This window comes from Rattus rattus, chromosome 8, assembly GCF_011064425.1.
Source record: "Rattus rattus isolate New Zealand chromosome 8, Rrattus_CSIRO_v1, whole genome shotgun sequence".
Classification (NCBI taxonomy): domain Eukaryota; kingdom Metazoa; phylum Chordata; class Mammalia; order Rodentia; family Muridae; genus Rattus; species Rattus rattus.
The window spans coordinates 18,023,449-18,035,559 of NC_046161.1; the positions used below are offsets into that span (position 1 = coordinate 18,023,449).

At 49.3% G+C, this 12,111-nt stretch overlaps 1 protein-coding gene across 1 annotated transcript; it reads right to left on the reverse strand.

Annotated features, from left to right (window-relative positions):
• Window positions 1–297: 297 nt before the first annotated feature.
• Spc24 (SPC24 component of NDC80 kinetochore complex) lies at window positions 298–5,712 on the reverse strand. Its single transcript, XM_032911192.1, has 4 exons — window positions 5,394–5,712; window positions 2,171–2,315; window positions 1,823–1,927; window positions 298–543 (listed from the first exon to the last, which is right to left on the reverse strand). Exons 1-4 carry the CDS (start codon window positions 5,551–5,553, stop codon window positions 327–329), a joined length of 627 nt encoding a protein of 208 aa, XP_032767083.1. The 5' UTR covers window positions 5,554–5,712; the 3' UTR covers window positions 298–326.
• Between the last annotated feature and the right edge of the window lie 6,399 nt (window positions 5,713–12,111).

The window sequence follows — 12,111 nt, forward strand, 5'->3', positions numbered from 1 at the left end:
GATTCTCAGCACCCACATGGGAGCTCACAACCTCGCACAACTCCAGTTTCAGGGGATCTGATGCCCTCTTCTGACCTCATTGGAACACATAGCTAACAGTCATACATGCAGGCAAAACATTCATACAGTAAAAGTAATGATTTTTTTTTTTTTTTTTTTGGTTCTTTTTTTTTCGGAACTGGGGATCGAACCCAGGGCCTTGCGCTTCCTAGGCAAGCGCTCTACCACTGAGCTAAATCCCCAACCCTAGTAATGATTTTTTAATGTAATAAAAAAAAAAAAAAGGAAGACGTCCCAGGCCGGCCTGGGCTCAACGAGACACTGTCTCAAAGCAAGCGAATAGATTGACGAACTCGTTTACATATAGAATTTAATTTTACAGTGATCCCTTTCTTGGCCCCTTCAACCTCAATCCTATGCAAGGTCAAGGCTCTGGCTACCATGCGGTGTCCACCAGGCTCCAGAGGTAGTCGCTGATGAACTTCTGTGAGAGCTGTGCACTGTCCAAATGGATAGGCTGGGCCACGCTGGGGCCGTGGTGAACTGAGGGCAAGATGAAAGGAAAGTATATCCAGTCTTCCCAGCTTGTCACTAACCTTGAACTGTGATTCCTCCTGCCTCGGCTTCCCAAGTGCTGGGTACCAGGCTGGTGCCTTTTTATGTTTGTTTGTTTCTGTGGGTGTGTTGAGTGCAAACACGTCAGTGTCCCTGTGCGCTAAGGACAATGTGTAGCTGGTGTTCTCCTACCAAGTGGGTCCCGGAGATTGAATTCCAATCATCAGGCTCGGGGCAAGAGCCCCTACTCACTGATCCCTCTGCCTAGCTACCCCACTTCTTTTTTTTTTTTTTTTTTTAAAGTTTTTTTGATTTTTTTTTTTTTTTTTTTTTTTTTTTTTTTTTTTTTTTTTTTTTATTTTTTTGGCATCAGTTTTTTTTTTTTTTTTTTTTTTTTTTTTTTTTTCGCTGGGGACCGAACCCCCTTGTGTTTCCGACCCCGCCCCAAACCCCCCCCCCCTGGCCATGGATTTTTCCTCCCCCCCCTTTTTTTTTTTTTTTTTTTTTTCCCAGAGCTGGGACCAACCCAGGGCCTTGCGCTTGCCAGGCAAGCGCTCTACCACTGAGCTAAATCCCCAAACTCCCCCCCCGCAACTTCTTTTTAATTAAAAATGGTCTAGTTGCTGGATGTGATGGCAAACACCTACAGTCCCAGCACTTGAGACAGAACTGGGAGGTCCACCAAGGACTTGTGGCTGGTCTGGAGCTCACATAGGTTCCAGGTCACCTATATGCTGAGCAAAGCTACTACATTCACATCTTCCATGTACACGGCCCTAAAAGCTGAAAACTATTGTAGCCACAGATAAACCGGACTCCCTCTACCCGTCATCTGTTGAGACACTGTCTGCATTTGGATGTGGGGAATAACACCCCATGAGTACAACGGATCAATATCTCTTCACGAGCCCACTTTCTACTCCTGGGCACAGATGTCCAGAAGTCTGTGCTTACTGTCTCTCTGTCTCTGTCTCTCTCTCCTTTGTTTTTGTTTTCTGGAGATAGGCTTTCTCTGTGTAGCTCCGGCTGTCCCGGAACTTACTCTAGCTAGTTGACCAGGCCACCTCAATCTCCCGTGAGATCACCAACCTCTGCCTTCGAAGTGCTGGGGTGGGCATGGAGAAAGGAGGAGGGTGTACCCATTTTCCCCAGGTGCTCCCCCAAGCCCACACCGACTTCTCAAAGGATACTGCCCTTGACCATCCCGGGCTCGCACTCATAATCCCACTCTATTTTACTAATTTGGTGGTAGAGCTGCGCCACATACACTGCAGAGGGGATGGTGACAGTGTTGTCTTCATCCACGTCTCTCTCCTGTCGCTGGAGATCCTCCTCCATCTCCCTGAGCTCCTGCAGCTCTGCGGTGAGCTGAGTGCAGTCAGTTAAGGGCAAGGCTGAGAGCTAGGACAATCACCTCAAGACCTGATGCTAGGCAGGCTCTACCCGAGCACATCCCAGCCCCTCACTGGGGGAGTCTAGGAAGGGCTTTACCACTGAGCCACACTCCCATCTCTCAGGCAGGATCTCAGGGGATCCCAGGCAGGGGTTTCAGCACTGAGCTGCAGCCTAACCCAAGTGCACTCTGACAGAGGCTGCTGGGCACAGTAAAGGATATCAGAGCCTGGCCTGCAGACAGGAATCCTCCTGGCTGGCCTTCTGGAGCTCCACTTCCAGCTGCTGGAGCTCGGTGCCTCCCAGGCGCGTACGTTCCTTCAATTCAAGGAGGCTCTGAGCCACTTCCTCCTCCACAGCCAGAGTCTCTGCAATGGGACAGAAGCGGGTGTCTTTCTGGTTCTGTCTTCTGCCCAGGAGAACTCTGCTCCCCGCCCCAGCACTCCCCAGCCTCTGGGCCCAGCCCCTGCTCTGCCTAACACAGGCAATACTGAGAGTGTAACCCAGGACTCAGGAGGCAGAGGCAGGAGGGTGCAGAGTTCTCCGGCTTAGGAGAAACTCAGAGACCCTGTGCCAAGGCCCCCAGCGACTCAGTAACAGCAGACAAGGTGCTGAGTTCCATTTCTGGGACCCACTTGGTAGAGGGAGGGGGGCGCCCCTAAGTTATCCACCATGCCCATTCTGTGTGGTGCTGGCGGTGGAAGCCAAGACTTTCTGGGTGCTAGGCAGGCATTTTGCCCATCAAAGCAGCACTTGATGTCTTTTGTTTGGGAAGTAGTCTTAGGTAGCCCAGATTGGCCTCTTATCTCCCAAATGCTGGGAGGGTCCGTGTACAGTGTACAGCTCTCTCACCAGCTTTTGTTATAATTTTTATGGTTTTTGGAGAGGAAGGTTGAATGATGAGATGAGGATTTCACTATGATGTCCAAGTTGGCCACAAACAAACTCTTGGACTCAAAGAATCCATCTGTCTTATTCTCCCAAGTTACTCTACAGAAGGTCACAATGTATAGCCATTGAGCTACTTAGTTTTAATTATTTTATGGCACTGGGTTTGAATTTAGAGCCTCCCTCACACATGCTAGGCAAGAACCCCTCTCAAAAAAAATTGTGTGGGGCAGAACCGGGGGAGGGTGACATAGGATTTCTCTGTAGCCGATACTGGCCAGAAATTCTACGTAACTGAGCTTAGCCTTGAATTCTCAGCAGCCTCTTGCTCCGGTATCTCAAAATTTATGATTATATGTTCAAGCACCAAGACTTGTTCAAATAAAAAGCAGCATGTTTGCGTGTAGAGATCAGAGGCCGAGTTGCAGGAGTCAGCGCGATCCCTGCACGGCTCTGAGGAATCAGACTTAAGATGGCCAGGCTCGGCAACAAGGGCCTCTGCCCACTGAGCCATCTCAACGGCCCCCAGATCTTACTCCATTATTACTGCTTGCTCCAAGTCCTAGCACTTCCTGTTGTACTTTTGTTCCTTTGACATGGGTCTTGTGTTTGTCACTAGGCTGCTTTGAATTCCTTCCAGTCTCATTCCTGACCCTCTTGCTCGTCTCTGGAACACTGGTTTGACAGGTCCCTTCCACCATGCCTGTCTAATGCAGCTCTGGGCATGGAACCCAGGGCTTCATGCATGCCAGTCAACCGCTCCACCAACTGAACCACAGCCATTGCCCCTCTTGCTTGGGTTTTCAAAAGCTTATTTTAATCCTTACTCTTAGCTGTATGCATATGTGTGCATGATGTCCACAGAGACCAGAAGTGTCACATCTCTGTGAAAATGAAGTCCCAGGTGGTTGGGAACTGCCTGACATGGGCGCTGGGAAAAACTCAGGTTCTCTGGAAGAACTGTGCTCTCTTAGTTGCTGAGCTCCAGCTGGTATCTCAGGCACTTTCCCCTCTGGGCTGCTGTCTCGGGCACTGGCGAAACACTTCCTTTATGCCCCTGTTCCTGGCAGTTTTTGAGCAGGGCCGAGGAAGGACCTCCAGTGCAGATGTGACCTCCCACCCCTTCTCTGGCCACCCCCTCCCAGCTCTCTTGCATGGCTGTTCTGTTCTGTATAAGGTGAATGTCTGGGTGATGTTCACCAAGTATCCTGGATAAAACTATGGGTTCCCCTCCCTTACTTGCAGGTGGGACTCGTGTGCAGCCTGCATGGCCTGGGGTTTGCTATACAGACCAGAACTGTATGTGCTCTTAACTGCTGAGTCATGACTCTCTAGCTCTTCACAGCATGCCTGTCTGTCTGTCTGCCTGAGACAGAGCTCTTCTGTCTGTCCTTATTTATTTAAGACAGAATTCTCTGGAGAGATGGCTCAGTGGTTAAGAGCACTGACTGTTCTTCCAGAGGTCCTGAGTTCAAGTCTCCAACAACCACATGGTGGCTCACAGCCAAGCCATCTGGAATGGGATCTGATGCCCTCTTTTAGTGTGCGTCTGAAGACAACTGCAGTATATAAATTAAAATAAATACTCTTTAAAAATAAAAATAAAAAAAGGGGTTGGGGATTTAGCTCAGTGGTAGAGCGCTTGCCTAGCAAGCGCAAGGCCCTGGGTTCGGTCCCCAGCTCCGAAAAATAAAAGAACAAAAAAAAAAAACAAAAAAAACCTCTTCTGTCTGTCCTGAGCCTGCTGGGGTTAAAGGGGTGCACCACCACCGCCTGGCAGCAAATGTTTTAAAACCCTTACCATATCCCTGCTACCTCAACTCCTCCAGGTTTCCCCACTATCTTTGCAGAAAGCCCTGCCCAGTCCTGCCATGTCACCACTCCTCATAACAGAAAGGACTTGTCTCCTCAATCCATCACTGCAGTGTAAATGTTTATCCTGTCTCCTCTCTAGTAGGATGCCAGCCTCCAAGGGCTTTTCCCTGCAGTCACCCAAGGCCAAGCTTACAGCAGGCTCTGTTCACAACAATCTATTGGGAAGGCATGAACATTTTTAAAAAAGTTCCCAACCTCTGACAGTGAAGGACACTGAGATGGGAGACTGCTCACACCTGTAACCACGGCACTGATGAGCTGACAGTAAAGGTTCTTTGAATTTCTCAGCTATAGAGTGCTACACTAGCCAGAACTACATTTAAGACTGAGTCTTGGAAAGTTCATAAAGGGTCGGGCCCCGCTAACTCCTAGATTTACTTCTAAGTCCCTAGATGACATCCACTATCATGACAACGGTTTCACGAGTGGAGAAACCGACGCTCCCCCTCGGAAGACCCTCAAGAGTGGAGAGCAAGGGTGGGGTTGAGGGATGGATCGTAATTGACTTCCAAACCTTCCTGAGCTACGGAGTAAGATCGTGTAGAGTCGCGCATTATGAGCTCTACCACTTATCTGGACGCCTCTGGGCGATGGCTAATGTCAGGTGGGGAAACTGAGGTCCAGGAGTGCTAGCTCCAACCGAGAAGTCCCCCAGGGCTGGAGCGCTGGGCCCCGGCCCTCACCCCGAAGCTGCTGGTCGGCGCCGTCCTGCATCTCCAGCAGCCGCTCCACCATCTGCTCATGACGCCCGAGCAGCCGCCGCTGCTGCGCCTCGGCGCGGTTGGCCGCCAGCAGGCTCAGTAGCCCGTAGCTCACCTCCTCCATGTCACGGAAAGCCGCCATGACTGACCGCCTAGTCCGAACCCGCGCAAATTTGTCTCACCGTGGCCCCTGCCCCCTTCCCAGAGAGCCTAAGACTCATTGGATCGTTCCTACGTCCGTCTTCTGCAGGACTCAATCAGCGAGTGGACAGAGCGCTTCGGAAGGAGCGGCCATTTTGTGGAGAACAGGCGAAACGCCTTCTGTCACTCAGGTGTGAGGACCAATCATCGTAGGGAGGGCGTGCCACGAGTGGCCAGTCCGCGTTTGGCCCAGTACGCGTGCGTCAATTCTCCCGCTCTGAGCTCGGGAAGAGGCTGCTTCAGTAAGAGTCTGTTGCGCATGCGTAGACTGGAAAGTTGTGTGATCCTAGAGAAGTTTGCAGGTAGCAGGCACTGCTTTAGGGGCGAAGCAGCGGATGGCTTTTGTCTTTGCTTGAGGTTTTTTTTTTTTAAAGTTCACTTTAGAAATATTTTAACTACACATAAAAACGGGATTTATTAGGGTTTTTTTGGGGGGTATGTGGAAGTGGGGGTGTGGGAAAGCAAGTTGGGATATGTGTGAGCTTGTTGAGACTGTGTCGTCCTGGCTGTCCTGAAGCTCTTTGTTGTAGACCAAGCTTAGAGGTCCATCTACCTCTGCTCCTAGTGGTTAGGTTACAGGCTCGTGCCACCACGATCGTCACGTTTCTATATTGTTTTAGACTTATTTATCTTTATTTTATGTGTACGGGAAAGAGTTTTGCCTACATCTATGTATGTGAACCAGGTACTTGCCTGGTGCCAGCAGAGGTCATAAAAGGGCGTCTGACCACTTGGAACTAGATACGGATGGTTGGGAGCTATCATGTGGGTGCTCGAACCAAACCCTCATCTCATTACGAGAACAGCCAATGCTGCTTATCACAGCTACATTTCCCAGGCTCCTCCTTCTGTATTTTTGAAATGTTTCAATAGGGGCTTGGTGTGGTAGTGTGCACTTTTAATCCCAGCACTGGATAGGCAGAGGCGGGCAGATCTCTGAGTTGAGGCCAGCCTGGTCTACAGATAGAGCTCTAGGAGAGCCAGGATTATATGAACAGATCTGTCTCAGAAAATAAAATAAGCCAATAATAAAATAAAATCTTTTTTTTTTTTTTGAAAAATAAAATAAGCCAATAACCCCTAAAATAAAATCTTTAAGGAGGAGTCTAGCATGCATGCTAGTACTCGGGTGGTGGGAGCTGAGGATGGAGGGGAATCCCAGGCCAGCCTGCACCACAAGCAACGAACCCCGAAGATAAGTATGGGGCTCATCCCTGGCCCCGTAGCACTCTGGAGGCTAAGGAAGAGAACTTGCCATTCATGGGATTCCAGCCTCCAGTTCAGAGTTCCAGATCAGCCTGAACTACTGCTTGAACCCTGTCTCCTTAAATGCCCACACCCAGACAGACCGGTACTGACTCCCATAATCTGCTCTCTGACCTGCATATGCCTCAGTGGCACCCTGCACCCACCTCCCCACTAATAATAAAGAGGATTTTTGAAAATCTGAAGCGATCAAATAAACAAAAACAAGAGAATGTGAAAATTGGGGAACGATGGTGGAGGGGTGGGCAGGGAGGGCAGTTGGCTTGATCTGGTTGGATGAGAGCTGGGCCCCTGAGCTCTCACAGTAGAAACTGCCTCATCTCCACTTGGCTGCTGCTGGGTGACTCTGTCAGGCCAACCACCTTCTTTGAAGTCAGTAAATTGCATAACAGTGCAAGTTTTTTTTTTTTTTTTTTTTTTTTTTAAAGGGAGCCCAGGCCTTGGGTCAGTGAGAAAGTGCTAGCTTAGCACCCAGGTGGCCTGAGTGAAGGCACTGGGGGTGGGGACCCAGAGTTCAGTTTCTAGCTATGCAACTCGTGCCTGTGACCTTGGCAGCTTCCTAGCAGATCTTTCTAAACCCTGGGGCTAAAGATAGCCTGTTCTTATCAGCAGGGGAGGGTCAGGAGGTAACTACTGGGATTGAGCAAGACCTAGCAGACATAAGTGCCCAAAGTGCCACCCACCTCCCATCTAGGAGCAAAGGGTGTGCCACCTCCCAGTCCTGGCCAGAGCTTCTGTCCAGCAAGAGGCACACAGCCGAAAAGACCTGGGAAGGAAAGTACTGATTACTGGGGACACCGAAGGGCTGACGCCCACCCATTGAGGCCGCAAAGTGTAGAGGGAGAACTGGACGCAGTGCAGGTGCCTTAGCAGACAGAGAAACATGGCTGAGGTGTGGGGAACAACAGAGCACTTGCTTAGTACTGAGCTCCGACCCTGGGTCCGAGTGAAATCAGACTCAAGATCAGCCTCAGCTAGGAGCTGAGTTGAAGACAACTTGAGCTATAGGAGATCCTGTTTCAAAACAGGAGGTGTGGGATGTTTGTAGAGAGCTTACCTGGCACGCAGGACACTCCCTAGTGCTGCATGATTTGGGAGTGGTGGCACAGACAGATCTGCAATCCCAACACTTGGGAGGTACAGGCAGGAGTATTAGGAGTTCAAGGGCATCCTCAGTTACTTCATAAGTTCAGTGTTAGCTTGGGCTACACAGGACCCGCTCTCAAAAAACAAGGAGACAACCAGAATAAAAGGCCAGCCACCGTGGTACACGTTTACTTAATCTCAGCTAGGAAGCTCAGGCAGATCTCTGTGAGTTCAAGGTCAGCTTGGTTTTCGTTGGGAGTTTGAGGCCAGGCAGGATTACATAGTGAGACCCTGTCTCAAAACCAAACCCAAACCAATAAAACAGCAAACAACAAACAGAACAGAAAGTGCTGGAGAGATGGCTCAGTGGTTAAGAGCACTTTTTGTTCAATCAGGAGCTTGGGGTTCAAGTCCCAGCTCCCTTGTTGGGTGGGTCACAGACACTTGTAACTCCAGCTCCAAGGGATCCCTTCCCCTCTTCTGGCCTCCACGGAGACCTGCATATGCAGACACATGCACACACAGAGAAAGAATCTTAAAGGGACAATAGAAACAGCACAAGGACTAAAGAGGTGGCTCAGTGGAAAACGTGTATGGTGTGCAGGCAGGAGGACCCAAGTTCAAATCTCCAGCCCCATATCAAATCCAGGCAGAGCGGACATGCATGCCTTTAATCCCAGCTCTTGTGGAATAAATAAAGGTGAGAGACCAAACCAACTCCATCTTGGGTTCAGACTCCAACCTGACCTAAGGTTGAATTCAAGTTAACTAACAAGCCTGCACCTCCAAGTCACTCCCTGACAACTACCAATCAGGAGGAAAGCAGAGGTAAAGTTTATGGTTTGGCTCCCAGCACCAGCCAATTATTTTAAAGGGCAATCAAATGTGTGACAGGCTAGAGACCCCCTTAATTTGTTTGCTCGCCTCTGTAGCCCCTATAAATGCTTGTTTGAAACTGGACTTGGGGCTTCAACCTCCCGTTCTGCTGTGTCAGGGTCAGTGGTGAGTCCAAGCTCCAGTCTAAATAAAGAGACCCCAGTGTGAATGCCTCAGAAATGGCTGAGGCAGGAAAACAGCAAAGGCAGGAGAATACCTGTGAGTTTGAGGCTAACCTGAGCTCTATGACAGCCAGGATTACACAGAGAAATTCTGTCTCAACAAACAAATAACCAAGCAAGAAACAAAGACCTGCACCCCAAATGCCAGGGGTGGGAGACAGGCAGCTTGTTCATTCAGTTCTACCGAAACAGAGAGCTTCCTGCTCAGTAGGAGACGGTGTCTCAAGATAGAAGTAGAGAAGAGGTTGAAATAAATGTCTCTGCAAACACCTATGTCAATCTCTGAGGTGACACAGACACACACAGAGACACACAGACACAGACACACATACACACACACAGACACACACACACATAGACACACACACAGAGACACATAGACACACACAGACATACACAGACACACAGTCACACAGACACACATACACACACACACAGACACACACACACACACACAGACACATAGACACACACACACATAGACACACACACAGAGACACATAGACACACACACAGACACACACAGACACACACACAGACACACACACAGACACACAGACACACAGACACACACACACATACACACACACAGACACACACACACAGATACACACACACAGAGACACATAGACACACACACAGACATACACAGACACACACACAAAGGCACACACACATATACACACACAGACACAGACACACACACACAGACACACAGACACACACAGAGAGACACACACACAGAGACACATAGACACACACACACAGAGACACACAGACACACACACAGAGACACATAGACACACACACACAGAGACACACACAGACACAGACACACAGACACACAGACACACAGACACACACCTGGAGGCCCTTAGATGCTGTGGCTTCAGTGGCTGGGCCTGGGGTATGGGGTTAGTGTTCAGTGGGGACAGAGTTTTGATTTTGCAAGCTGAGTAGTTTTGGAGATGGTTACACAACACAGTGAACGAGCTAAGTGCCACTGAACTAGGTACTTCGAAATGGTGCAGGTGATGGAACTGGGTCTCTGGGTAGAGCCCATATCTAGCTTGTGTGAGGCCTTGTGTGTTGCTCGCTTTCAGCACCAAAAGAAAAATGAAAGTCAATTCAATGATATGTGGACTGTGTCCAATTATATATACATGTGGATTTTTTTCTCCGTTTCATAAAAATTTTATAGGCTAGAGAGAGATGGCTCAGTGGTTAAAAGCACTTGTTCTTACCAAAGACCTGAGCACACCAGAGTTGGCATCTTTTTTCTTTTTTCTTTTTCTTTTCTTTTTTCTGGAGCTGGGGACCGAACCCAGGGCCTTGGGCTTGCTAGGCAAGCACTCTACCACTGAGCTAAATCCCCAACCCCAGCTTGGTTGTTCTTGAAGAGGACTTGAGTTCAATTCCCTGCTCACACACGTGTGATGCACACAGACAAAGCACTCACGCACCAATAAACTAAATAAATCTAAAGGTTCTTAACAAACTGTGGTGGTACAGACCTGAAGTTCCAGAGCTCAGAGGTGGGAGCAGTTCAAGGTCATCCTGGACTTCAAGGTAAAATACTAGGGCTCTGGGTGAGGACTCAATGTGCAAGCACAAGGACCTGAGTTCAAATCTCCAGTACCAATGAGGGAGCCAGACATGGTTGTACCATATAATGCAGATACTGAGGAAAGAGTCTCACTGGGTCTTCCTGGTTGCCACCTAGCTCCAAGGTTCAGTGAGAGATCATATCCCAAGGGAGTAAGGGGACTGAGCAGGTCCCCTCATGCCTTCTTCTGTGAGTACCTAGAGTAGTCAGCAGGTAGAGGCAGGAGGATCTCTTTGACTTCAAGGACTACAGAGTTGAGTTCCAGGACATCCAGGGTTACATTGAAAAGCCCTGTCTTGAAAAACAAAATGAAACAAAATAAACCAAAAACCAAAAACACTAATCAGCAGGAGCCCGGAATCCACAGCTGGTGGTCCAGGCTAGCCTGTAAGCCTATGCTTGGGACTGAGGCAGGAGGGGCAGCAGTTCCAGGCCAGCGCGGACTATGAGACCCTGTTTAGAGTAACCAAAATAAATGAATCAATAGAGGGGCTGGAGAGATGGCTCAGTGGTTAAGACCGTGTGGCATGCTGCCCTTTTGGAGGGCCTGAGTATCCGTTCTCAGAATTCAGTGGAGCTGGTAGAAGGTCTTGCTGCTTGGAGAAGGCTGGACTGTGGGTCCCCAGAGGCTTCCTGCCACGTGCGTGGCACTGTCCCCTGTGCACACAACTGCTGCGCAAAAGCACAAGTTAAGCAACAGGAGATTCAGGCTGCGGCTGGCACTGAGCAAGCACAGTGCTTGCCTAGAATGCTCAAGGCCCGGGCTTTCATCCTCAGAGGGAAGAAAGCCCGGCGTGGAGGTGCAGCCCTATAACCCCGCACTTGGGAGACGGAAGCAGAAGGATCAGGAGTTCAAGGTCATCCTTACCTTTGTAGTGGGGTTCACGAGACCGTGCCTCAAAAACAAAACACCATCACCACCACCACAGGAACGGCAAGGTCTTCGTGGAGACGAATGTTATGAACTTCAGATATTTTTTTTTCAAATCTTGGAATATTTTTACATAAATACCAGGATTTATTTACATTTCTGTTGTTTGTTCTGTCTTTTGAGACAGGGTCCCCAATAGACCAGGCTTCCCTGGTACTCAGTAGATAGCTGAGGGTAGGCAGGAAGACTGTCCACCCCTCCCCAGGTCTTCCTCCCTCCTCTCCCTTTCCCCATAAACTCCCTTTATCCCAGAATTAAAAAAAAAAAAAAAAAAAAAAGAGCTGGGGGCGTGGCTCAGTGGCACCGCACTTGTCTGGGTGCACAATTCCCAGAGCCACAACACACAAAGTATGGGAAGAGACAACACAATGCAGAGGGTGGGGCTGTGGTTCAGTTAGCCTAGCAAGCACAGCACATCGGTTTATACTGCCAACATCAAGTATATGAGAAGGGAAGAGAGGGCAGAAGGATGAGAAGTTCAAGGCTAGCCTAAAAACAGGGGGAAAAATAGACACGCAACGCTTGTTTGCAGCTTTATTAAGTCCCTTTACT

Coding starts and splice junctions, on each gene's coding strand:
- Spc24 (XM_032911192.1), bottom strand. CDS start 5,553: ATGGCGGCTTTCCGTGACATGGAGGAGGTGAGCTACGGGCTACTGAGC. Junction 1,928..2,170: donor TGTCTGCAGGCCAGGCTCTG/ATATCCTTTACT, acceptor AACTGACTGCAC/TCAGCTCACCGCAGAGCTGC. Junction 544..1,822: donor GTCACCATCCCCTCTGCAGT/GTATGTGGCGCA, acceptor TCTTGCCCTCAG/TTCACCACGGCCCCAGCGTG.